General features: G+C 37.2%; 1 protein-coding gene across 2 annotated transcripts in view; it reads left to right on the forward strand.

Annotated features, from left to right (window-relative positions):
* NR5A2 (nuclear receptor subfamily 5 group A member 2) overlaps positions 1 to 24,361 on the forward strand; it is a 97,885-nt gene extending 73,524 nt beyond the window's left edge. For both annotated transcript variants that reach the window (XM_063426127.1, XM_063426129.1), the window contains exons 6-7: positions 4,140 to 4,287; positions 23,049 to 24,361. In XM_063426127.1, the coding sequence (XP_063282197.1) occupies positions 4,140 to 4,287; positions 23,049 to 23,296 (396 nt within the window). In that variant the 3' untranslated portion in view covers positions 23,297 to 24,361. The remainder of the gene's footprint in view (positions 1 to 4,139; positions 4,288 to 23,048) is intronic.
* Positions 24,362 to 25,452: the final 1,091 nt, after the last annotated feature.

Genomic DNA, 25,452 nt, shown 5'->3' on the forward strand with positions numbered 1-25,452 from the left:
CCAGATGTTGTGGACTGCATCTCCCATAATTCACTTACATGCTGGCAAAGCACTAGTGGAGATGTAGTCCCCAATACCCGGAGTGCCGAAGGTTGCCTACCGCTGATAGATGGTTATTCTGTATACTAGCTTTGCATTTTATTAACTGGTAAAGCATTCGTTCTTTACTGCAATTATTCACACCTACCTATATTTTTTATTCAGCAGTGTATATTTACAGGTTTCTTAGAAGAAGGTCTACACTTGTCGGTATTCACAGTGCCTAAAGGGTGTGTTTACTAACTGCTAAATTCTTATTAAAATAATATAAATGTATGATGTCTGGCAATCACGATTATGAGAATAAAGCTTGCGTCACTAAATCCAAATTCTTATATACTTAAGAATGATAATTCAAACATGTCAGTAGCGCTGTTGTTTAACTAAAAATAGCAAAAAGCACGTATTTTCTAATTTCTACCAGGCTGCAAACTTGCTTTCTTTCAGTGTTACACATTTTGTGATGACAGCTGGGTCCAAGGTTCACACTTAGTAGCAGTTTGCTGTTTTGTTGTAGCTGTGTATAGGCTGTGAGACCTTCCCTCAGTAAGCAGCACTCACAGTACAGACTGACTCAAAGCGAAGTCTTGTGGTCCATCCTCAAACACAGTGCAGTCATTAAAGGCAGATACTAAGTGGCTGTGGGTTTGTGTCTAGCACTGAAAGCAATCAATCTGTTTATCAGATTTGCATATCATGTCATGATAGCATGTTTGACATCACGGAAGGTCATGTTTGTGTACTGAGTGTACAGAAGATTAAATCTAGACTCAGCAGACTGAGATATCATGATACACAGGGATGCAGCATTTTATATTAAACTAGAGAATCGACTTTTCTAATAGTGAAACAGGCAGTATTTATTGACAGATTATATTTTCAGGAACCAGAACAGAATATGTTATGCATATCTCCTGAGATTTATATTATGCCAGGTAGCAGACCGCATACATCCATCCTAAAAATCCTGCATATGGGTATACCTACACCAAATAATAGCTACTATTTTTTTCGGCTGGTTAGAGCAGCGGTAGCATCCCTGCCTTAGAACTGAGAAACCCCAGTTTGAATCCTGTTCAGACCCTTTATCAGTAAATGTTGGTAGACGAGACACCTAACGATATCTACCTACCTCAAATCTTCTTAGATTGTAAGTTCATTTTAGCACCTTTCTAGAATTGTGAATAGTATCGCTTTTCCTCACGCTTTTATATTCTTGCACCCAATCTCCTTCCTCCTTCATTACCTCCGTTCTTGACCCACTTTCTTTCTCCCACTTACTCCTTTACCCTGCTCCAACCCTTGAACTTTCTTCAATTTTTTTTGTCATTTTAGCACTTCTTTGCTGGGTGCTTTGAGGATCTTTTCATTTTTTTTGGCAGCAAAGCCAGAATAAAGAGTTCTCTCTGAGCTAAAGTACCCCAGGTGAACCAAAGGAGCTCTGCCAAAAATGATCAGAGCTGGACTGGATACAACACACATCACTATCAGGGTTATTTACTGAAGAAAAAATTGTCAGGCATTCAAAGTGAATTTCAAATTTAGGGCCAAAAAAATCAAAATTGCAAAAATTTACCCTATGCTTTCAGTTCAGCTAATTTGGCCTTAAAATTTAAACTCACTTTGAGTTCCCGCCAGTTCTCACTTTTGTGAATAACCCTGTATATTCCTAATACTACCTGTAATATATATATATTTTATATTCCAGCATAAATAAACATCCTTAGACATAGATGTAACTGCAGCAGAGCGGTAAACCAGACAAAACACATATTCAAAATGACAGAAAATATAAATGCAAAACAGAAAATATAATTGCACTTATTATGAATGTTAGCACACGTTTTATTTGTTCCAATGTGACCATTTGACTCGTACAGACAATAGAACTGCTCGTCTCTTTATAGAGCATAGCAGGTTCCAAAGCATATAGATGTGGGTGTACAATAACACAGAATTCAGAATCTTCTTGGATGCACAACACACACATACTAAAGCAAGAATTTTGGGGAGTTTAAAGTGAATTTAAAAATGTAGGCAATGTTAGAATATTTTCTGAGTATTAGTTCAGTTTGGCTATTGTTTGAAATTAACTTTGAATTCCCTGCAATTCTCCCGTTAGTGAATAACCCTTACAATCTAAAGCAATGTCTCCCCCCCTGCTATTCTTGGAAACGATTTCTCTGTATTGCAACAGGTGCACATTGTCACAGCTGCTACTGACACACTCAACCTGTCACCTGTTCTCATGTGTGCGTTTCACAGGCACAACTCAATGTGACCTGTCAGAGTCAGTCCAATTGAAAAATAAACTGTATACTATATTTTACCCATCTTGCTGTGTGTCCAGCCCGCTGGAACTGAAAGAGTTAAACACTTCTAGGTGTATGGAGTTAACCATTTTCTATCCACTGTAATGTTAGTCTAATGACCGAGCACTGATATCAGTGCCGTTACTGATGCTCATTTGCCGGTAGCCTAGTCATTCTACCACAATGTCAGACAGTACAGACTGGTAAGTAAGTTCCTTAGAACTGCATAGATGTTGTATAAATGTATACATTTTATCACTGCTTTGTAGATCACCTACAAGTAGATAGTCTGTATCGCTGCGTTATAAAGCACGGTCAATGCAGGGTCACATTCGATGGCTGAGCACGCTCAGATGAGTCCTGTCCTCCGTAAAACTAGACGGATTCATCTAATGGAGAAGACTGGAAGTTGGGGATACAAGGGCAGGTGACCTGCCGGACCCAGGTAGGTTGTCAGCCCATACTAAAATGGATTGACTACTTACTGTGGGATGGCAGCAGGGCACTTCTGGTACCGTAACCATTACACTGAGCTGTAGTGGTTATGGTGCGTGTAGTGTTCTTTTAATCCAGTTTACACAATGTGTATATTCATTTCTATTGTAGTTTCCAAGACTGTTTTTCCATTTATTTCCATGACAGGTAAAATGTAAATGTAATCTAAGGCATAGATTTATTCTGGTAATATTTGCTTAATTGGTGCTCTTGAATCCTCATTAGCCATTAAGTTGTTAACATACCCTAAACATATTTACAAGGTTATAATTATATAGCAATATTTTTTTCTTGCATCCAACTGCGTAAAATCTCTAAACAGGCCCAAAAGTTCAACTCCTTGCTTACACCATGCATGCTATTTGTAGACTCTAAAAATAAAATTAAACAATTAATTAGATCTGAACCTATTTTTAATTGCAAATTGTTATGAGATTGTCTCTAGACAGCCCCCATCTGTGCTGTGGGGAGAGGCTTGCGCACATAATTATGGAAATTAGCCATCAATATGTATAAAAAATTCATCTAACTTGGTCTGCTTGAGTGGCAGTTGTGAGAGAGGGAGATAGAATCACCAAGATTATTTTGCTGTTGCAGCAAATATATCCTGCACTTATTGTTTTGATTTCATAGGTTAACTCACAATGGCCTCTCGAAAACTCTAAGGGGGCCATTTATTAAACCACAGCAGCGGGGGAAAGGAGGGGAAACATGGTTAAAATTATGCAGCTAAAATGCAGCTAAAAAGTCAAATTAAGTCAAGAGTGTATTCATGAAAATATTATTTTTATTTGTGTTCAATTTGTGTTCACAATTATTTTGAAAAACATAACTGGACCCTATTTTTTTACTTTGTGTTGCATTTATCATTAAATTGGGTTGTTGTATTTGTAATGTTCTAATCATTTTCAGAAGAATTAAATGTAATGAGGGTGAAATTCAAGCTGGCATATATTAAAATATATAGTAAAAAGAGGCAGAAAATGGGTACATTTCAAAAATATATATTTTTTGATGTATGGTAATTTTAGTGGATTGTTACACAAATACTAGATTTTGTATATATAATGCAAAAAACAAAACACACTTTCTAATTTAATTTTATGTGCTTTTAAACTACACTGATATGAAAATTGTTGATAATTACTTTACAGAACTCTTGCATGTATCATCTGCTTCTTCTTTTTTATATAAACGTGTCCTGTATACTGCTGCTAAATGAGAAAATTAGAATTTCTACCCTATTTCTTTAGTCATCCACCTTGTTCATTAACAATGCTTTGCTTTCTTTAGGTGGATTATTCTGTCATTGTCACACAGGCAGGAGCCACATTAAACAACATCATGAGCCAAGCACAGGAACTGGTGGCCAAGCTCCGATCTCTTCAGTTTGACTTAAGAGAGTTTGTGTGTCTAAAATTCTTGGTGCTGTTCAGTAATGGTGAGTCCTTCATCTTATCATTCCAGTTCCTTTACTGAAACAAGGATAAAGTATTATCTCTTACTGCCCATTGTTAAAACTTTATCATTTATTAGCTATGGACTAATGGTTGTATCACAAAATAATTGGTATTGGCTGCTCAAAAATATTTTTTTGAGTTCCCTGTATCATAATGTAAAAGTTTTTGGTTCAGTCACCTGTATCCAATTGGGGTTTTTCATAAAATCTTCTAAGATGTCTTTTCCCCATTCTAACCTGAGATTGAATGTGATAAAATATGATCCAAAGAAAGGCTTGCAGATCTTCTAATCTCCTTTGAAGACCACCCTGTTAAAACTTGTTTAGCATAGGGTCCAGTACACTCTCAAGACTCAAGGCTACAGTTGCTTCAAACCTTCCCCAGTAACCTGTAGGTATGCAACTTATACTTATATTTTACAAGTACCTTTGCTGTAATTCACCGCAAACATATACATTTACTACGTTGGTGGACTAGTCACATCACACCTCTAAACTTATTTAATTTAATAGTAAATCCAGACTGCAATTTTCTGCTTCACATATGTATCATAAATACATACATATCTAGAACATGGAAATAAAGGGATACTCCAAACTCCATGACCAATTTATGGTCATGGAGGCAATAATTGGTATGTGCAGTATTTCTACTTGAAACACTGCACATAAAGAGATAGTTGAAGATTTTGTCCCGGGGGCAAGGTAATCCTGGCACATGTAACTTAGGCAACTCTGTTTCACCTTGCTTTATGTTAATTCTGTGCAGAAATTACATCTGTCGTCAGTGACCCGCAGGCTCTGGCGACAGATGTAATGAGCTTCTATCCCTACAGGCAGCGCTGGGGACATATCTGCAAGGGGGGCGCTTAAATCTCCCCTCCCTCTCACGTTTAAGGCCTCCCTGCCTCCCTACATTTCTTATGATTTGTCTGTGTTTTTTTTGTCTTGTTTTTTATATCACCTTTCTCACCCATCTCCCTCAGGTCTCTCCTGTCCCTAGCTCGGAGCGCACGCTTGTTCTCAAAGCAGTTAAGAACGGTCTAATCAAATGCTTCTCTGTCATGCTATGATATTCAAATAAGAAGCATTTGATTGGACCACAGAGAGGGTAGCAGTGGTGTCGGGCTGGACGTGGAGCTTAAGGCTTATTTTACAGACTTATAAGGGTGGACCTAATTACTAATGCCCAATAGGACAATCACAGATTTGTAAATATACGTACTAGAGTTCGGCAGACATGTGGTCTAGTAATGAGGAACTTGTGAAATGTTACAGTTAATTGTCTGTCAGGTATGTAAAGCAGATATTCCTTAAAGGAACACTATAGGGTGAGGAACACAAACATTCCTGACTCTATAGTGTTAAAACCACAATCTAGCCCTCCTGGCCTCCCCTTGCTTCCCTAAATATAGTAAAATCTTCAAGCCTGTGTTCAAGCCTGCAGATCCTGCCTCTGCCCCTGATCTGCCTGCTTGGCTGACATCATCAGAAGTGTTGGTCTGAGCTAATCACAATGCTTCCCCATAGGATTGACTAAGACTGTCAGAGGCAGATCAGGCAGATCAGGGGCAGATCCAGCACAAGTCAAACACAGCCCTAGCCAATCAGCATCTCCTCATGGAGATGAATTGAAAGTTTAGTGTCTCCATGCAGAGGATGGAGACACTGAATGGCCCCAGGAAGCCATCTGAGGAGTTGCCAGTAGAGGTATCCCTAGGCTGTAATGTAAACATAGCATTTTCTCTGAATAGACAGTGCTTAGTACAAAAAAGGGAATGGTTCTACTCACCAGAACAAATATAATAATCTCTAGTTGATCTGGTGGCTATAGTTTCCCTTTAACCCCTTAAGGACCAAACTTCTGGAATAAAAGGGAATCATGATATGTCACACATGTCATGTGTCCTTAAGGGGTTAAAGGACCACTTTAGTGCCTGGAAAACTAACTCGTTTTCCTGGCATTGTGTAATCCTTAGGTCCCCCCCACCCTCATGGCCCCCCCTCCCGCTGGGCTGAAGGGGCTAAAACCCCTTCAGCCACTTACCTTTATCCAGTGACGGGCTCCCTCGGCACTGGTGACCTCTCCTCACCCTCCGAGTGAAGCTGAATATCGCGCGGCTCTGGCCGCACATTAAAAACGCCCATACGAAAGCATTAATCAATGCTTTCGTATGGAGGTCATCGTCTTCTCACTGTGATTTTCACAGTGAAAATCGTGGAAGCGGCTTCTAGTGACTATCAGAAAGACAGCCACTAGAGGCTGGATTAACCCTGCAGTGTAAACATAGCAGTTTCACTGAAACTGCTATGTTTTCAGCTGCAGGGTTAAAACTAGAGGTACCTGGCACCCAGACCACTTAATTGGGCTGAAGTGGTCTGGGTGCCTATAGTGGTCCTTTAATGATCTGACTATACTATGCTTCAACCATTTTTGACTCTACCTTGACTGCTTACGGTCTGTGCCAGTAGAAAACAATTTTTATTTGTCTAGGTGTGCCTAACATGTTCAGTGCTTGCTCCAGCAGTCAATAATACATGTAATATTACCATTAATTAAAATTATGTATGATAATAGCTTTTTTTGTGGAACATCGTGGCATTATAGCTATGAATTTGCCCAAGAATTGCTGTAGGTATCATTTAAAATCAGTCCATCATGCTACAATATTAGAGAAATCATAGAGATTGTTTGCTTTTATTCCATCATTTTTTTTTTTCACTCTTCAAGCCGTTTTTTATGGACAGCCTGTAAAATGTACTAGCTGACCGTAAAAGAGCTCCTTTCCTCTAGATGTTTTCGTGTGTCTGATATATTGTTTATTACTGCTTCAAAGCATTCAACATACAATCATGTCTCCTTCACACTTATATTTTCTGCATCTATGTACAATTATACAACTTAACCCTTCACTTCCTGGTGTATCAAAATTTTAATTTTGTTTTCATATAGAAAACAGAATCCAATATCTGAATGCCCAACCCATGAACATGTGCTTTTCCTGTTACCTTCATTTTGTGCATTAATGGAACACTCCATGCACCATAAACACCACATCTCTCTGCAGTGGTTAAGGTGCCAGGAATGCCCTGGCTCCATCTATTGTAAGGAGTCACACTGTTTATAAATGGTAGTGGTTTTCATGCCATTAATGTTCTGTACCCGCACCCTCCGGAGAACTCGACATTAAAAAAAACAGTATCTTCTGTTAACACTCCTGAATTAAACCTTTTAATGCAGGGCATAGCTCATTGGCTGAGAGCATAAGTTGATCACTCTTGGCCAATGAGCTAAGCCCTGCGTTGCTAGCTTAGTTCAAGAGAGCCAACAGTAGCTTCTGCTATGGAACCTCCAGCTCTCTGGAGATGGCAGTGAAGATGGGTGGTGGTACCCGGCTGACCCAAGGTAAGAAGTCAAACATTCAAAAATAGTTTTACACCTTACAGTGGAGTGGGGGGCACCAGGGCATAACTGGCACAGAGATATGTAGTTGTTATGGTGCTTGGTAGTGGTTGTGGTGCTTGGAATGTTCCTGTAGCAAATTTAATCTCCTAGTCTGCTAGACACAAAGAGACATCACTGTAATAGGTTTACAGTACTGGAGACAGCATGCTTACTGTAGAAACCATGTTCTCCAAGGCTTATGATGATAAACCTTGACACCCGAGATGTTTTTGAAGTACATTTCCCATAATGGTCAATCAGCCTTATTACGTAGACCCTAGTTGCACATTTGCATGGTTTATTTTTGAATTCTCAATGTGCAAGCAAGGTGCAGATCAGAATGTAGGGTTTTTTGTTTTGTTCTTTCATAGATTAAACAAGGTCATGTATACTTTATGTATGTGATATCTGTCCTTCAGAACACGTTGTTCTGAATCTTTCATAAATATTGACCCAAAAGGCACACAGTGTATTCACTCAATACAATTACTCCTCCACTATTTCTGCCTTTATTGCCACCCAGAATTTATTTTTCACTCAATATGTAGCTGTTTATTGTTTAGATGGTGGTATCTGGGCCATCCATGCAAGAGAATGTTAGGTAGTCTTTTAGATTATATGCTAGATATGTGTTTTGAAAAATTTTACAAAATTATTTAGATGACTGCAAATTAAATCATGTTTATTTCTTACCAAACAAATTCATACAAAATAGAGTAGGGGATTATCTGCGAAACACAGATCAAATGGAAAAACATAGCGTTTAACTGTGTGAGAGTAAATGAGGATATATAGTTAACAATTGGCCACTCACAAATTTTCAGATGTAAAAAAGCCTTGAGTGTAATCTTTTTCTTCAAAGTTTTCTATGTTCATCCTCACACTCCCATCAGTAGTTTAGGAATATTTGCTCAAAAGAGAAAATATATATGGAAAAATAAGGTGCAATTCCAGAGTATAATAAAAAAAGATTTAATAACTTACATGTATGTTAAAAACAATAAGCATATCACCACTGGGCATCCTACGCGTTTCGTCCTAAGATAGGACTTCCTCAGGGACTTGGTGCATCAATGACAGCAAAAAAACAAATATTTGTTTTTTTGCTGTCATTGATGCACCAAGTCCCTGAGGAAGTCCTATCTTAGGACGAAACGCGTAGGACGCCCAGTTGTTCAGAAATATTTGTACTGCCAAGGTTAACTGCCACTGCTCTTGTGTTACAAATGGACCTCACAAGCAACTGTATCCAGTATTATGGAGGCATACTTGAAATTACATCTTTTGACCAGAAGGGCACTATAGCGCTATGTTTAGGGCCTATCTGATCAATAGTGAGGTTGTCTTCACTGTAGAGCAGACCTGTACTTTTTATGCATTGTAACAACTGGAGTATCAGATGTTTCAATTTGCCATCATTACAATTTAGTGCCTATTAATCCTATACCAGCATGGAATGTTCTGCTTATATTGTGCTGTTCGTTTTATAAAGCCCCGCTGTGGTTAATGAAAGTGTTCATTCCATTGTAGACTAGAATCCTCAAATAAAAGTTTTCTTTGAACACCTACACCGCCATTGAAACTTAATATATAATGTAAAATATCTGTAATATAAAATCTACAACACTTATGACAATCAACAGTATAAAGTTACCTTATTAAGGAATGTACATGTAATAAAAAAAAACATATTAACCCATTACATTGCCTTTCTGACTGTCAGATGACATGTCTCTTTAAAAAGTCTGTGCAGATAAAAAAGCACCAGGCCCATGATAGATGGGCTCTTAAATACTTTATCAATGAACAAATAATTGTCCTAGTAGCTATTGATCTGTCACTTATCAGGAGACAGTCGAGGATCTGAATGATAATCGGTGACATTTTAAATGCCTTATAAGAACCCCCGCCAAACCAGATATACATTTATAGGACAGCATCTCTTGTTTTATCAAACCTTGCAAAGCTTTAATATTGTTTTTTTATGTCTGTGTGTCTCTATTCCTCATATACTTATCTATGTCTCATATCTACTTTGATAAACAATGTTGCAAAAGACTAGGTAATAGCCCATGTATATTGGCAAAACATTGACCATTAACTTGATTCAGATTTTATCAAAGATTGTTAAATTTAGCTGGTAGAAATGTTCTCTCCTCTTCAAAATAGGGGAGTGTTTCTTATATTCTAGCTTAAAGGGACATTATAGTCACCAGAACAACTACAGCTCATTAAATTTGTTCTGGTGAGTAGAATCATTACCTTCAGGCTTTATGCTGTAAACACAGTTTATTCAGAGAAAATGCAGTGTTTATATTACAGCCTAGTGATAACTTCACTGGCCACTCCTCAGATAGCTGTTAGAGATCCTTCCTGGGTCATGGCTGCCTAAAATGCATCCAAACATTCAGTATCTCCTCCCTCTGCATGCAGACACTGAACTTTCCTCATAGAGGTTCATTGATTCAATTAATCTCTATGAGGAGCTGCTGATTGGCTAGGGCTGTGTTTGAATCATGCTGGCTCTGCCCCTGATCTGCCTCCTTGTCAGTCTCAGCCAATCCTATGGGGAAGCATTGTGATTGGATCAGGCTACCACTTCTGATGTCAGCAGACTGCTTGTTTTTTTTTTAGGCAAACAGCATGCAGATATACAGCTTCTGGCTTGAATACAGTAAGATGTTGCTATATTTATGGAGGCATGAGGGGCCCAGGGGGGCTAGATGGTGGTTTTAACACTGATGGGTCAGGAATACATGTTTGTGTTCCTGACCCTATAGTGATCCTTTAATAACATAGATAAATAATACATACATCTCTTGCAACATGTCACATTTCTTGATAGTCTCATTGTTTGCCATCTCCTCCAGACAAAGGGATTAGATTGTCTATAGGTCCGCCAAGAGCCTGTTTGGCCCCACCCACAAAACACAAACACACCTGTTTTAAAGGTGAGATTTTCATTATCTAGTAAGCAGATGCTCTGTGTTAGCCATAGTTGCATTTTTCCCTGCTATTTACCAATTCCATAGAGATAAAGGCTTGGAAAATACTCATCATTTTGAAAATAATATATAGTCATGCCATTTTCTTCCAGCTTTCCCAGTGCAGTGTATAACTAAGATACTATAACCTTTAAAGTGTTTGTGCACATGTGATGAAATTCAAAAACAAAAATCCCAATCAGGCAGATGGCGTCTAGTGAACTAAAACTGATTTACAAGAAAAAAATGTATAATTTATTTGTACACAGCCTTTGTATTCATGGCATGAATAAAATAACTTATCATGCAAATAATAGCTCATCGGCTATCAAGCACAGGTAGGGTTAATCCCAGCTCTGCCAGAGTTGCATCTTTATTAAATTGAATGTAATAAGTATTTTTTCTTTTTGTGACTAAAGAAGATCATTGATCATAAGTCACTGCGAGGTTTATGTTCAGATCAATAGTTATTTGTTTAGCAGGAGAGAAAACGAATGTAAAATATATGCAGAGGGATGAGTATTTTTAACTAGCTTAATAAAAACATTTTGATTGCATCTCATTTCTTTATCCTCTAATAGTGGAAGGGAGAGTAGTACTTGTATAAGGCAGCGATGGTCTTGAGTTCGAGAAGAAGTTGTTCTTTGCTTGTTGTCTTTACTGTGAACAAAAATAGATTAACAAAAAAAAATGGTTATTTATGATAAATTAATAATTCTCTATACATTCCTGTGCCCGTACAACGAATACATGAATGTAGAGAAAAACAGTGTCATGACCTGAAAAGTGGTATCAAGTTCTAAAAGTATAGCAATCACTAATGAAAGGTTTGACTCATTCCATTGGTTTCCACCTTTAGAAAATGTGCCCCACATTTATAGTTACAACACTTATAAATCGTCCCCATGGCTTGGAGATAATGAAAAGCTGATGTCCTTTCAAAGACTTGTGGGGTCATTATACATAGAATATAGAATGTAATGGAGGCACGGTGGACTGATCTGAAGGCTAAAACCATTGAAATGGGAAAGCACTGAGGCCAGAATAGTTTGTGTAGTGTGGGTGGGTTTTTAAGGGTGAAGCTAATAATGAGGACAACCAGCTGCAGATCAATCAATGCTTTTTCTGGCTATATGACTACCTGCTGACCAAGACACTTGTTTTAGGTTGCCAATTAATATTTAGATGCCACCTTCTATCACATATTTAACTTTGCATATTTACTTAAGTCCCAGATTGAATAATACTCTTGTGTTGTCCCACACAGGACAGTTCCTGTTTCTCATCTTATAGTCATCTTCTGATACCCCAAAATATGTAGATTGCGGAATATCTCACACATTTTATAACATTTCCACCACTGTGAGTCAACTAAATCCCCTGACATGTGTAGGTAAAAAAAACCTAGATATGTAGAATGCGTCTGCCTATCTTTGTTGTTTCAAACAACTCCCATGACTGAGCATAATGAGATTTATTGGTGGACAATGTATGGTAGGCCTTAGAATTGTTTATGATTTTCACATTTCTTTATCCAGTGCTCCACCCCCTAGGAGCAGCCCCTAAACCAATCCTTATCAATGTACCAATCCGAGGTATGTGGTTGTCTTTACTGCAGTCATGTACATCTCATAGTTAATCAGGGGCCCTTCTTAGTCATTAGGTTGCATTTAACACATTGGAAGGAAAATAACGTTGACAGCTCTCCTGTGTAATTAATAATAGGAAGGCAAACAGAATTCCATTGTATGAATTTCCGGTATATACTAGGTGATTTCCACTATTGCTACTAAATCAGGTCTGATTTTACAGTAAAGAGTAATTAATTTACCTGAACGCTAAAATCCCAGTTAGCATCGGTGTCCTTGGTTGAGATACAATGATATATATCTACCTACCGCAAAATCTAACTAAATTGTAAGCTTATTTGAGCAATGCCTACTTCACCTCTAAATATTGTCTTTCTATAATTGTAAAGTGTGGCAGAATATCTTAATGCAATATAAATAATCATAGTTTTACCCTGTTTACATGAAGCACAGCTAGTACTCTGTTAATATAACCTATTTGTGTGCTAAAATTTTGAATTTCTTGTATTTGTTACACCTGGGGTAGTGAGATCAATTCCCAGCAGAACTAATTTTTTCTTTTCTGCATTGATAAAATGCATAGGCATTGCGTAATAAAAATATCTATACCCCGAGACATACTTGGAAAGCATTAAGAGCTAAATGTTTCCTTCCTAGTTAAGTTAATTTTGATATTATTATCATCTCTTTTCCTTTGTTGAATAAAGCCCTTCAAAATGATCTAACCACATTTTTGGATCCAGTAACCATCGTGCTATACTGGAATTTGTGTTCCCCACGGACCAAATTATGCATGTAAACGTTCTAATAGCAAAAATGTAATGGCCCGCAAAGACCGGCTATCGTGGTGTTTTACCTTTTTTGTAACTGCAAATTGCTTTATGCTGCCCAGAATATAATTACGCATGTCCCTTGTTGGACAGCTGCAGAGTGAAAAAATGATAGAAACTTCCTTCCAAGTCCACTTGAGGACCACCCGTATTATTTTGAATTATGCCACCTAGTACCTCACATTGTAGCTACAGAAACCACAGATGAGCAAGTAGCTCAGTCTTTCCTAATATTGGGGTTTGCTTTTGTCTAGACCAGGGATGTCATTACTTGGCCGTCCCATAAATTGCTGCCAATTAAACTGTTTAATAAATAAACCCCTACATAGTTTCACTGTTAATTCGTAAGGTGAGGGAAATATAATCTTTGAACTTCCAGACTTTTCACCGTTTATTGGAATGATATGAAACCTACACCATTCTTTATTTATTTTATTTTCTTCTAAAATATTTCTACCTTCCTGCTTTCTTTCATTATGCTCCTTTTAGCACATATCCAATGTGTTCCCCTTCTTTTTTAAACTATTTGTAGTTTCTCACTCATGAATCCCTCTTGCTTGACATGTCTGTAGTTGTTTGTTTGTTTTGGGTTTTTTTTGTTTTATTTACGCTTTGTTACATCCTCTCTCGTTCTGCTTAACCAGGTCCCATGGTCAACATTCTCTGGTACTCTGCCTGTAATCAGTAACAGCAGATTGTGCAATGAACACTCTGAAAGCTAAGCATTCTGGGTGTGTTAGTCTACAGTTACTGGAATAAAAGTGGCTGTCTACATTTTATTCGCTGCTTTTCCTCTCCCCCTCCTTCCATGTTTTCGCAACACCTCTCGTCCATCACCCTCGCTAACTTACTGTCGGAAACACCAAGTAATTCTACGCTCCTCTTCCCTGTGAAACATTTTGCTTTCTTTCTCTATTGATGTAACACTTACAGGCGGCAGTGGAAAAATCAATAGAGTCTTTTCATTTAGTGTCCGCTTGCGGACCTATCCGGGCCATGTGCTGGCCGCACGATTAATTGCTGTTATTTCGCTTTCGGTAAAAGATGTCTGCGTGTCCCCCCTTCTTATTTAGACATAACCATGCAATCTGTCATATTTCTGCAGTAGAAATAGTGTTCTACGAACTTTTCATGTTACTTTTATTTTACGAGTGCTGTAAGGGTTAAATCATTTATTTGCAAGCTATGTTACCAAAGTTTTGTGAAACATTCCAAACAGCATTATATAGATACTTAGTGGCCAGATTAATGCAAGAAAGCATTACACTTATAGTTTATTTTCAAAACTTGTGATATGTCACAAACTAGTTTTATGGCATTGCCCTAGATACAGCATTTATTAAAAGAAAAGTAAAATAAACCAGGTTAAAAAAAAAAAAAAGAAAAGGATTTATTACACAATTTTTATTACGTCAACTGATATGGATAGTTTTCAGCAGTTGATATAATTATTAATAAGTAGACCATCTGAAAGCCAAAATAATATTTTTTTTGGCATTCAGTGTTCGTTGGTTTGACCTGTATGGCATTCAAACCTTTTACCCTTCCTATGCCGCCAACAGTGTTAATTCGCCCAAAGTACTCACATTTGCAAGACATTAAACATATTCAAGATGTGGTCTTACCATTGATTTATAAAGAAGAAAAGTTATATTTTCATCACGAAAATTAATGCCCGTTTTTATACATGACAATACTGACCTTAGCAACTGCTGATTGACATTCCATATTGTTGCCTAGTTTGTTGTCTATATCTATTCCCAAATCCTTCTCGTGTGTTGCTATCCCTAATTCACTACTATTTAGGGTGTAAGTTGCTAATGCATTTTTTACCTCGAAGTACAAAACTTTGCATTCATCTACACTAAATTTCATCTGCCATTTGAGGAACCTGTTTCCTAAATCTATCTAAATCCCTCTGCAATATCCTGCTCACAGTGTATTACTTTACAGTTTTGTGTCATCTGTGAACACTGAAATCTGACCTTTAATACCTATTTTAAGGTGATTTATAAATATATTAAATAAAAGTGGTCCTAGAACGGAACCTTGAGGGACACCACTTACCACTTTTGTCCAGCTTGAAAATGTACCATTAATGACAACTCCATGTACTCTGTCTTTAAGCCAATGTTCTACCCAATAACAAGAATTATTATCTAGACCAATTTCTTTTAGTTTGAATACTAACCTATTGTGTGGAACCATAGCGAATATTGTGTAAAATCCAAGTAGATCACATCCACTGCAACACCCCAATCTTTAGTTCGTAAAATGCAATTAAGTTTGTTTGACATGATCTATGTTTTAATAAAACCATGCTGATTATTGCTAATAGCAATGTTCTTCTCAATGAATTATTAGATATTATCCCTCAATAACCCTTTAAATACTGTCCCATACACAGAAGTTTAGCTCACAAGTCTGTAATTTTCAGGCAAAGATTGTGAACCCTTTTTGAATATAGGAACCGCATTGGCTTTTTGCATGCATTATTTGCAAACTTATATTTTATATAAGATACCGATAAAAAATATATATTTTTCTTATTTTTAATTTCTTGGTTTACCTTCCAGCTATGCCACATTGCTTTAAATGTATTTATTTAATATTTATTATCCAATGGTATATACTGAGAAATGTACCTTTCTAATATTTGTTTTAGGATATTCCATTTATCCTTAGTGTTGTTTTCACTAAAGAATGTATGCCAGTCAATATATTGTTAAGTAGCCCTTACCTTATTGAATTTGGCCTATTTAAAATTAAATGTTTTAGTATACCCCATGTGCATTTGCTTTGTTGAGTTTATTTCAAAATACACTATATTGTGATCACTGTTCCTCAAGTTCTCCCCAACTTGAACGTTTGTCAAAACATCAACTTTGTAACCAGATCTAGACAAGCATCCTTTCTAGTTGGTGCTTGTACCAGCTGTGACACGAAGGTGCCATTTAACAGGTTCAAAATACCTGATTCCCTTTGCTGTACTACCAGTCCCTCTGTCCCAGTTTATATCCGGGTAATTCATCAAAATTTCCAATTATCAACATGTTACACAGATGTGCAGTATGGAAACAGATAGTGGGGCAAACACAGAACAGAGATTAGTAAGTAGATATAGTACATAGTGTGCCCACTAAATTTCAGGTCTAATCAGCTAATTCTAAACTTTAGATTTTTGTAAATTGGCATTTTTCAAATACAAATAAATAAGTATGTTGCCTGTTAGTCAGAATGTTTGGGGCACATGTTTCCGACACTAGTTTTTACAGACTCTCCCCAGGCTGTCCTGGGACAGAGAATTCAAAGTGAGTTAAAAGCAGAAAGTCGAAAGTCTTCGGTCAGCACTTGATGTGTCTCCTACCAGCCAGGATACAAGGCCTCTGTAGCTACAATATGGATTTACTGTCTCCATGCAGAGAATACAAAACCCAGGCTAATGGATAGTTTATTACGTGTAATGATATTAGTGTGTTATTGATACAGACAGCAAATAGTTGGCCTTGTTATATCGGGATAACTATATTAATTGATTAATGGGTTTCTACCAGCTTGATCCCTGTGAAGCGTTACATCGTGAAACTTTTTAACCTTTTTCAATCCTTTCCCAAAGACGAAACCTTTGGCATTTGAGCAGCTATGGCCTATGTCCCAAGTCAGACCGACTGCATTTGTAATATCTTCCAATCCAACCGCTAAAAATAAGGAATTTAAAGTTTTTAAAAGCTATGGAATGTGACACCTTTTATGCCTAAACTGCATTGAGCTGGTTTAGATGGATTACAGAACCACTAAAGTCACCCAGACCACTTCATTGAGATGAAGTGGTCTGGGTGCAGTGGTCCTGTCATTTTAACCCTGCAATGTAAAACATTGCAATTTTTTAGAAACTGCAATGTTTACATTGCAAAGTCAAATACTACTCTAGTGGCCATCTTCTTGGCAGCCACTAGAGGCACTTCCTCCTCCAGAACCAAAAACTCGGTCCTAGAAAAAGGTGCTGCTGATTGCAACATTGGATTGGTGGAGCGCTGCGTTTGGCCATGCATGCCTAGTTCATATTCATTGCTTCTATATGAGAAGCAATGGATTGGAGAAGATCTCGAGTGATGTCAGATAGGATGCCAACATCAATGGAGCTGGAGGCTGGAGCAGTGGAGTCTCAGTTCTGGAAACGAGGTGAACAAACTTTATTTTAATTACACTTTACCGAGCAAAGGGCTGTGGGCAGTGATCACTTCACTATAATGGAACCTATAGTTACGAAATATTGATTGTTATTATATTAGGGTTTAAAGGTTCCCTTTAACTAGTCAGGGTAAGAAATTACACCAGTAACCCTACATACATAAACAATGGCTGGGCTTGGTGGGTGTTGCAGTCCTGGGTAGGTTATCCATGGTTATCCATGTGCAAGGCATTGTGGGATGCCTAGGATATAGAATGGTAAATGTACAGAAATCTGTTTAAGTGATCTAGATAAACGTACATCTTTAAATAAAATATTTTGCATGGATTGGGTGCTAACCTTATCAATCTTAGGACATATGAATGACTGATCCACTGTTCAAACATTAAAGGAACACTATAGTCACCTAAATAACTTTAGCTAAATAAAGCGGTTTTAGTGTATAGATCATTCCCCTGCAATTTAACTGCTCAATTCAATGTCATTTAGGAGTTAAATCACTTTGTTTCTGTTTATGCTGCCCTAGCCACACCTCCCCTGGCTATGATTGACAGAGCCTGCATAAAAAAAAACTGGTTTCACTTTCAAACAGATGTAATTTACCTTAAATAATTGTATCTCAATCTCTAAATTGAACTAATCACATACAGACTTGCAGGGTCTAGAAAGCTATTAACATAGCAGGGGATAAGAACATCTTAAAGGACCACTCTAGGCACCCAGACCACTTCAGCTTAATGAAGTGGTCTGGGTGCCAGGTCCTTCTAGGGTTAACCCATTGTTTCATAAACATAGCAGTTTCAGAGAAACTGCTATGTTTGTGAATGGGTTAAGCCTTCCCCTATTTCCTCTAGTGGCTGTCTCATTGACAGCCACTAGAGGCACTTGCGTGATTCTCACTGTGAAAATCACAGTGAGAGCACGCAAGCGTCCATAGGAAAGCATTATGAATGCTTTCCTATGTGACCGGCTTAATGCGCGCGCAGCTCTTGCCGCGCGTGCGCATTCAGCCAACAGGAGAAGAGGAGGATCGGAGGAGGAGAGCTCTCCGCCCACCGCTGGAAAAAGGTAAGTTTTAAACACTTTCCCCTTTCCAGAGCCGGGCGGGAGGGGGATCCTGAGGGTGGGGGCACCCTCAGGGCACTCTAGTGCCAGGAAATGAGTATGTTTTCCTGGCACTAGAGTGGTCCTTTAATTAAACAGAACTTGCAATAAAGAAAGCCTAAATAGGGCTCTCTTTACAGGAAGTGTTTATGGAAGGCTGTGCAAGTCACATGCAGAGGATTGAGTAGTGAGGCTACAGGGGCATGTTCTATACACCAAAACTGCTTCATTAAGCTAATGATGTTCAGGTGACTATAGTGTCCCTTTAACTGTGTCAAGAAAACAAATACATCATTTGTCATATTTCAAAATAATTGCAAATAAATCCAATTGCAATTTCCTTCTGAGAGTGCTTACAAATGCCGCTTAGCTGCTCTTCCTAACAAGTAGGATGTGGTCTTTGTTTTTGTGGATCGACCTACGGCAGTTTCCTCTTTCGATTACTTAGAACCCAGAATTTGCCGTAAGGCCAGACAGAGGGCAGTAAATTCACCAAGATTATGTTCAGTACAAACTAATATGTTCCCACTGCAATGTGCTTGTTTGTTTCGTTGATATTGCAATCAGCATTATTTTGATCTGCGTACATTTCCTGACACTACTACAGAGAGACTAACTCACATCTAAGGTCATTAAATTATACATTTACACAAATATATATATTTCTTCCCAGCAAGCTCCTTGCCTTTCCTTAGTGACTGATCCGTTCTTTTATGCAGTTTTAAATGTATACAACTGGTGAATGACTCCATAACTGATTATTATACGAAAAGAAGGGAAATAATTTAGAAGACAGAAAGAAGCAATGTTCCTGAGACAGTTAAAAATAAAGTTATAAGCTACATAAGAAAAAAGTTAGATCAGCCTAGAATTCTATTGCACTTTTCTGTCAATGTATGACTCAAAACAAAACAACTTATTGAAAAACAACTTATACTGAGAGGTTTAGGGTTGAGAAAAATTAAATAGCACAATTCAGGCTTCTATTTGCTGCTTGAAATGGACAGGTACCTGAGTTTAGTAGTGAGCCCAGTTTGATAAGGGCAATCATTGTCTCAATTCTCTGTCAGTTTGGAAGTTTGTCTAGTGAGATTGGCACATCATATGGGGACACTAAGCAGCTTTGCACATGAGATCTGTTGGCAGTATGACATATCATTAAATTTAATATATACCCTTATTTTTTCATACCTGAAAGACAAATCATTTATTGGGGTGATCCAATATACTATCCATTCAAGGGGTGAGTGATTGTGGTTATTTCTATGAAATCGCACCCTATCAGAAATTAAATTTTAATGCAAAAGTAAGGTGACATCTGACAGTGGGATTTGTCAAGGTCAATAAATGGATTAGAATAACCGGAGAAGAAGTAAAATAGAGTCGAAAACCAAAGCAAAGAGAGCAGGTAGATCAAGGATTAACAATCAGTTAGCCAGAGTACCGAATGTTGTCCTCCTTCCATTTTAAATTTAAACTTGATTGGGGAATATGCAAAAGTACAGAATTCTACAGGATAAATTAGGACATGCTAGGACTTCTGTAGATCCAGAAACCTCAGGCAGTAGCCTAAGTTGTCTTTTGGATAAAACTGCTATGTGCAAAGAGAGATTGGAAGGGGTTGGTTACGAGACAGAACAGACAAAATGTAAACAAAAACATATATTAAAGAAAAACTCAAAGTCTATTTTGTTCTAGTGCACATTTAACAGTAAAAGGGGGTTAACAAAGTAACAGAAAGTGTATGCCGCCCTTCATTGCCAGTCAACACTGTTTTCTGTACTCGATTAAGATAGCTAAACACTGCCCTGATTCTGTATAATTAGCAAGCTGAAGGTTTGATTACAATAATATATGCAGCATGGCCTGGGTGTAAGGGTTGGGAATCACTCTGCTGTCTGGCTGGATGTAATATATTCAAAAGGACCTTAGGGCCTACTGTTCAATAAAGATAGAGTAGTGTACGTGGCCTCTCAGCACACTGATTTTAAGGCTGTTTCATGTTTAAGAGAAAAAAAAAACCAGAGGTAATTAGTCCCCGAGTGAATAAACGGGAGGAGATTAGAGATTTTACAGAGGAAGCCTTTTTAAGCTTAAGATGTTAGTATATAAAGTTTTCATTTGTAAATATGTGTTTCATGATGAAAGAAAGTCAAGATTGGCAGCTATGTGTTCTAACCCTCTCAATAGCAGGTAGGGTTATTGGGTTAAAGCTATTCGATGACAGTGGTATAGCTTGGATAGAACTTCAGACTGATGTTAAAAAAGGTACCACAAATTCTCGTGTCTTATTTAATCATATTGTCTATGATGTATTACTGCCCTATGTGCTGGAGGCTTTGTTTCATGATGTTTTGTTAGGTTCCAACTTTCACCGCTTTGATTTACGTCCCTAAAATAATTTACAACTGTACCTCATTTCCTTCTGTATCTTGCATATGCCCTAGTTTGACGGTTTGTCTTGTACTCTTAAATTGTCAATCGCAATAAACATGGTTTTAGAATAAAAAAAGGTACAGTGAATAAGCAGTACTCATGTACTGATATCATGATACCAATATCAAGTGAGCGCATTATATTTGTGTAAGAAGTTAATAGACTGACTCCCAATGTCAAAAGTACTTTACTGCCTGGCTATAGGAAAAATGGCAGGTTTTAATCATTATAATGTGCATTCACCTGTTTTTCACAGGTTAAACTTCATCAGTAGTCATAATGAGTTCATACCACCTACAATTTTGCTTTCTTTGACAATCCCCATTTGAAGTTTTAACTATTATTTGCTCAAGCAAAGCTCCACAATATTCATCTCAAATTGGATAGAAAAAAATTAGAATTACATCTATATTTACATCTATATTACATTTTTGCGACATTAGAAAAAAAATGGAGATTCCTACTTATTAAGAAATGGCAGCTCTATACCACAGTACTGTCACTAAGTGTGTGGGACATTCCATTTTAATAGGATGTTGCAAAGACCAGATTGTTATGATGGCATAGATTGTCATTGAACCTTAGTGGGTTAAACAGACAAAATATCTTACTGCAGTTATTGTAGGTGTGATCTTCTACAAATAATTTACCAATTTTTACAAGATGTTATTTGAGAATAAATGATACATAAATAAAATACCTCTGGGACCTTTTTTGCAACTTTATGGAAAAAAAATTTAGACTATATATGTTCCGTGTTATAAGGTCATGGGATTTATTCACCTGTCACAAATGCAATTAGACATTGAGCTGTATAAGGAAGAGAGACTAGCCCATGGAAGCCAGTCATATCTTTCTTTATGCACTAAATTCCATCAGACCTGTTTGCCTGATTAATGATTTCTCCCAGATTAATTTGACGAGAACAGGGCAAACACCAAGATCTAATTAGAGCATCGAACTGGGCAAACTATTTCTTTTGCACTCAAAATGTTTCCACGTTTTATTGCCAATCAGCAGTATTTAAACCATGATACCAACCTATGTCCTTGGTTAAAGTTGGTCCTAGGAGAGTGTGACACTTTAACCTTCCACTCTACGCCTCGTATGAGGATATATTGTCTATTCGATATAAAAATAAAAATGCATGAGAATCTTCAGCAAGGTTAAAGGCCAGCAGTCCATCTATTTTCCACTGATGATCAGTCACAAAGACATATTTTAGTAGGTGACTTCTTCAGAACATCATTTTGCTCTCCAGCTGAGTGTAGCAGATGGTTCATTAGCATAGTCTTGGCCTGTCCCAGGATTTCACTATCATTTAGAAAAATGTCTCATGGCAACAAGACTTCTTGTCTTATTTTATTAAAATTAACGGTGTGGCGGGCCGGACTCTAAATTCACCTTGGGTCAGAAAAATTAATCCGGAATGATATGAATTGTGTAGCACTCTGGTTTAGAAATGGGATGGACCCTAGAGACTCATTAGAAGATCATATATTATCTTCTAGAAGTGAGAATCTACAACCTTTGTGTTACTAAAGGGTTTGACCTTGTTCTGTTAATATTATCCTTGATTCAGCTTGATTAAAGGTGTAAAATAGTTTCTAATATAAAAAAAAAGATATGTTTAAAATATATATCTGAATATTTCAGAATAGATTTGGGGAACATTTAAAGCCATACAGTTACCCTCTATAAAGAGATACTGTGAGACAGTTTTGACAGTGCTGTGGAATATGTTGGTGTTTTATATGATAAAAATAATAATGAAGCTCATTTTAAAAATAAATTATTTGGCTAAATTCACCTCCTATCTTCTCTCTCAGAAAGAAGTGAGAGACCCTGACTATTGCCTGTTTAGATTTCTCCTACCTAAAACAAATGAAGGGGGACACTCACAGACGTACTTTTGAGTTGAGCAATTTTTTTAAAATTATTTATGCAAGGATACATAGTGTATAAACATATTAGGTATACACACACCTATGTTGCTTATGTTTATAATATTTTATAATAATGTAATATTTTCCCAGCATATGACAAATCTTCCTACTAAACATTTTTTTGAATATTTATCTGTTAATAAATGTCTACTTTAAAAAGATTTAGTCCAGATTGGATGAGTAAATTATGGATTCATATTTTTCTCCTTTCATTTAGATGTCAAAAATTTGGAGAACTTTCAGTTGGTTGATGGTGTTCAAGAACAAGTCAATGCTGCTCTACTGGACTATACGTTGTGTAACTATCCACAGACCACAGACAAATACGGGCAGCTGTTGGTACGGTTACCCGACATTCGATCCATAAGTATGCAGGCAGAAGAATACTTATACTATAAACATCTCAATGGGGACGTGCCGTGTAACAATTTGCTTATTGAAATGCTCCATGCAAAGAGGGCCTAACTTTTTCTTTTTTTAAAAAAAAACTGTGCAGAAATATTTACAAAGACTATTTATCTCTAAAGACATTGAAACATTAAAAAAAAAAGGTATAATAATCAGAAATCTTAATAGTCAATAAGTGATGCATCAGGGTATTTGTATTTCAAACTGTGAATGACATTACATATTCCCAAAGGATTTGCACATGATATGCTAAGTGAATTCAAAATGACCTACCAGGTGGAATTCCAAGTGGAAGAACGGTTGTTCCTGTGCATTCTAAAACTGGGATCATCTTCAAAAAGAAGAACGTTTGAAAGACTGGGCATATATTTGACAGTACACAAGTGGCATCGGAGAGGGAACGTATTTTCAAGACCAATCCTTCCTTACTTTTAAAGTCGTCACACCGTATATGTTTATGCATTTCCAAGTGTGTTTTGTTTAAAATGAGGTTGGCCAAAAAACAGAATACAAACCAAAAATGTTTATATATATAAATATATATATTTGCATGTAAAGTACTCTATTGGTTGGGCAAATACTTCCTTGTGGAAGTTACAGAACAATTGTGAAATGATCTTAAGAGACCCCCATTTGCAAAAATACATGTGTAGTCTAAGAACATCTATTTGGTAAGTTGAAGCACCCATCTTTAAATAAATCATCCAGGATCCAGATATTACATTAAATTATGATACTGTAAGTAAGAGACCACAGTGTTCATTTCCTTTGGAAAAAAGAAGCTATTGTTGTCCTTATGTGTTATTTGCACTGTGTTCATTGTATTGTTTTATTGTTACATGCTGCTGATTCACACACACTTATATTATACCTGAAGAGTCTCCCTAAAATTTACTTTTTACCCAGATGCTAAATGGTACCAAGAATCAGAAGTACCATTAATTTAATATTTTTCAATACCAGTACATATTCAGTTTTGTTCCAGTACCTTCATTCTTCATGTTTGTGGAAAACATTAAATTGGTCTTTAACAAAGAAATTTCTTGTATGGGTTAAGGGTTGACACATTATTTTCTGTAGGGTGTGTTGTACAGTCTAGTAAAATCTTTTATTGTTCTTGAATACTGCATTTTGCATTATGGCCTTTTCTCAATTTAACATATGAACAGGTAAGGGGCCCTTTTACATGTCTGACACGTCCAACTAATTCTTGTTCCCCGATCTAACAACATCTAAAAGTAACCTTTAAACAGTTACCATGTATCTGTATAGGCATGTAGGAAAATGTTTGGAAGGAAGAGAACACGGAAAGTTAAAGGGCCACTGTAGATACCGCAACTTTTGCTTTTTTTTAAAGGGGTCTGGCACCATCTTTCCCCTCTTTGCTGCTTGGACTATTGAGGAAGTATTATCCTGAGCATCAGTGAGCAGCTGTGATTGGCTGAGAGTGTCAGCTGACTGCTTGCAGCCTATTGCGGTGCCTATTACTGGTATGAATTGATATGGCTAGAAGGAAGTATCTAACCTCTGTTTTAGCCACAGCTCCTGTGGGTACTGCACTGTTGGTGTTTATGGACTTGTGGGTAGTGTTAAACCCCTCCAAAATAGTTTAATACTGAATGGAGGGTTAGTGCCAGAGGACTCTATATTTGCACTATAACACATTCAAAGAAGTTAAAAATGTTATATAAGTATATATCACTCAATCACTAAACAGCCATTTCAAAGCTCTCAGAATGTAATAGTTTTTTTTAAAAATACATGGGGGTTTAGTTACAGTATATGATCATACATTACATAAGCCTGCAACAGCGCCAATGTACCCCATTCCTAGAAGGTCCTACTCTAGCAGCCTAATGCCTGCTCTTATGAGATTAATTCACTTACTTGGAAAATTCTTCCTCCTGGGATTCTCTGCAGTGCAAGGTTAAATAGGGCCCTGTAAGATAGCACTCCAAAGACTTCTCCAAAAAGTTTGTTAAAACATAATTTTTCTTTCTCGGTTTTAAAAAAAATCATCATTTCCGTTTCATAAGCAAAACTTTCATCAGGGTATAAACAATTTATACCTTATGACCAAAAAAAAAAATTAATCCACCCCATCAGTCTGCCATGTGAACGCTGAGTGTTAGCGCATGACCAAACCGACGCACTCACTAGAAGCAAATAAATAAAAACAGCGGGACTGACCGCTAAACTACAATTAACACTAC

This window comes from Pelobates fuscus, chromosome 7 (genome assembly GCF_036172605.1).
Source record: "Pelobates fuscus isolate aPelFus1 chromosome 7, aPelFus1.pri, whole genome shotgun sequence".
Classification (NCBI taxonomy): domain Eukaryota; kingdom Metazoa; phylum Chordata; class Amphibia; order Anura; family Pelobatidae; genus Pelobates; species Pelobates fuscus.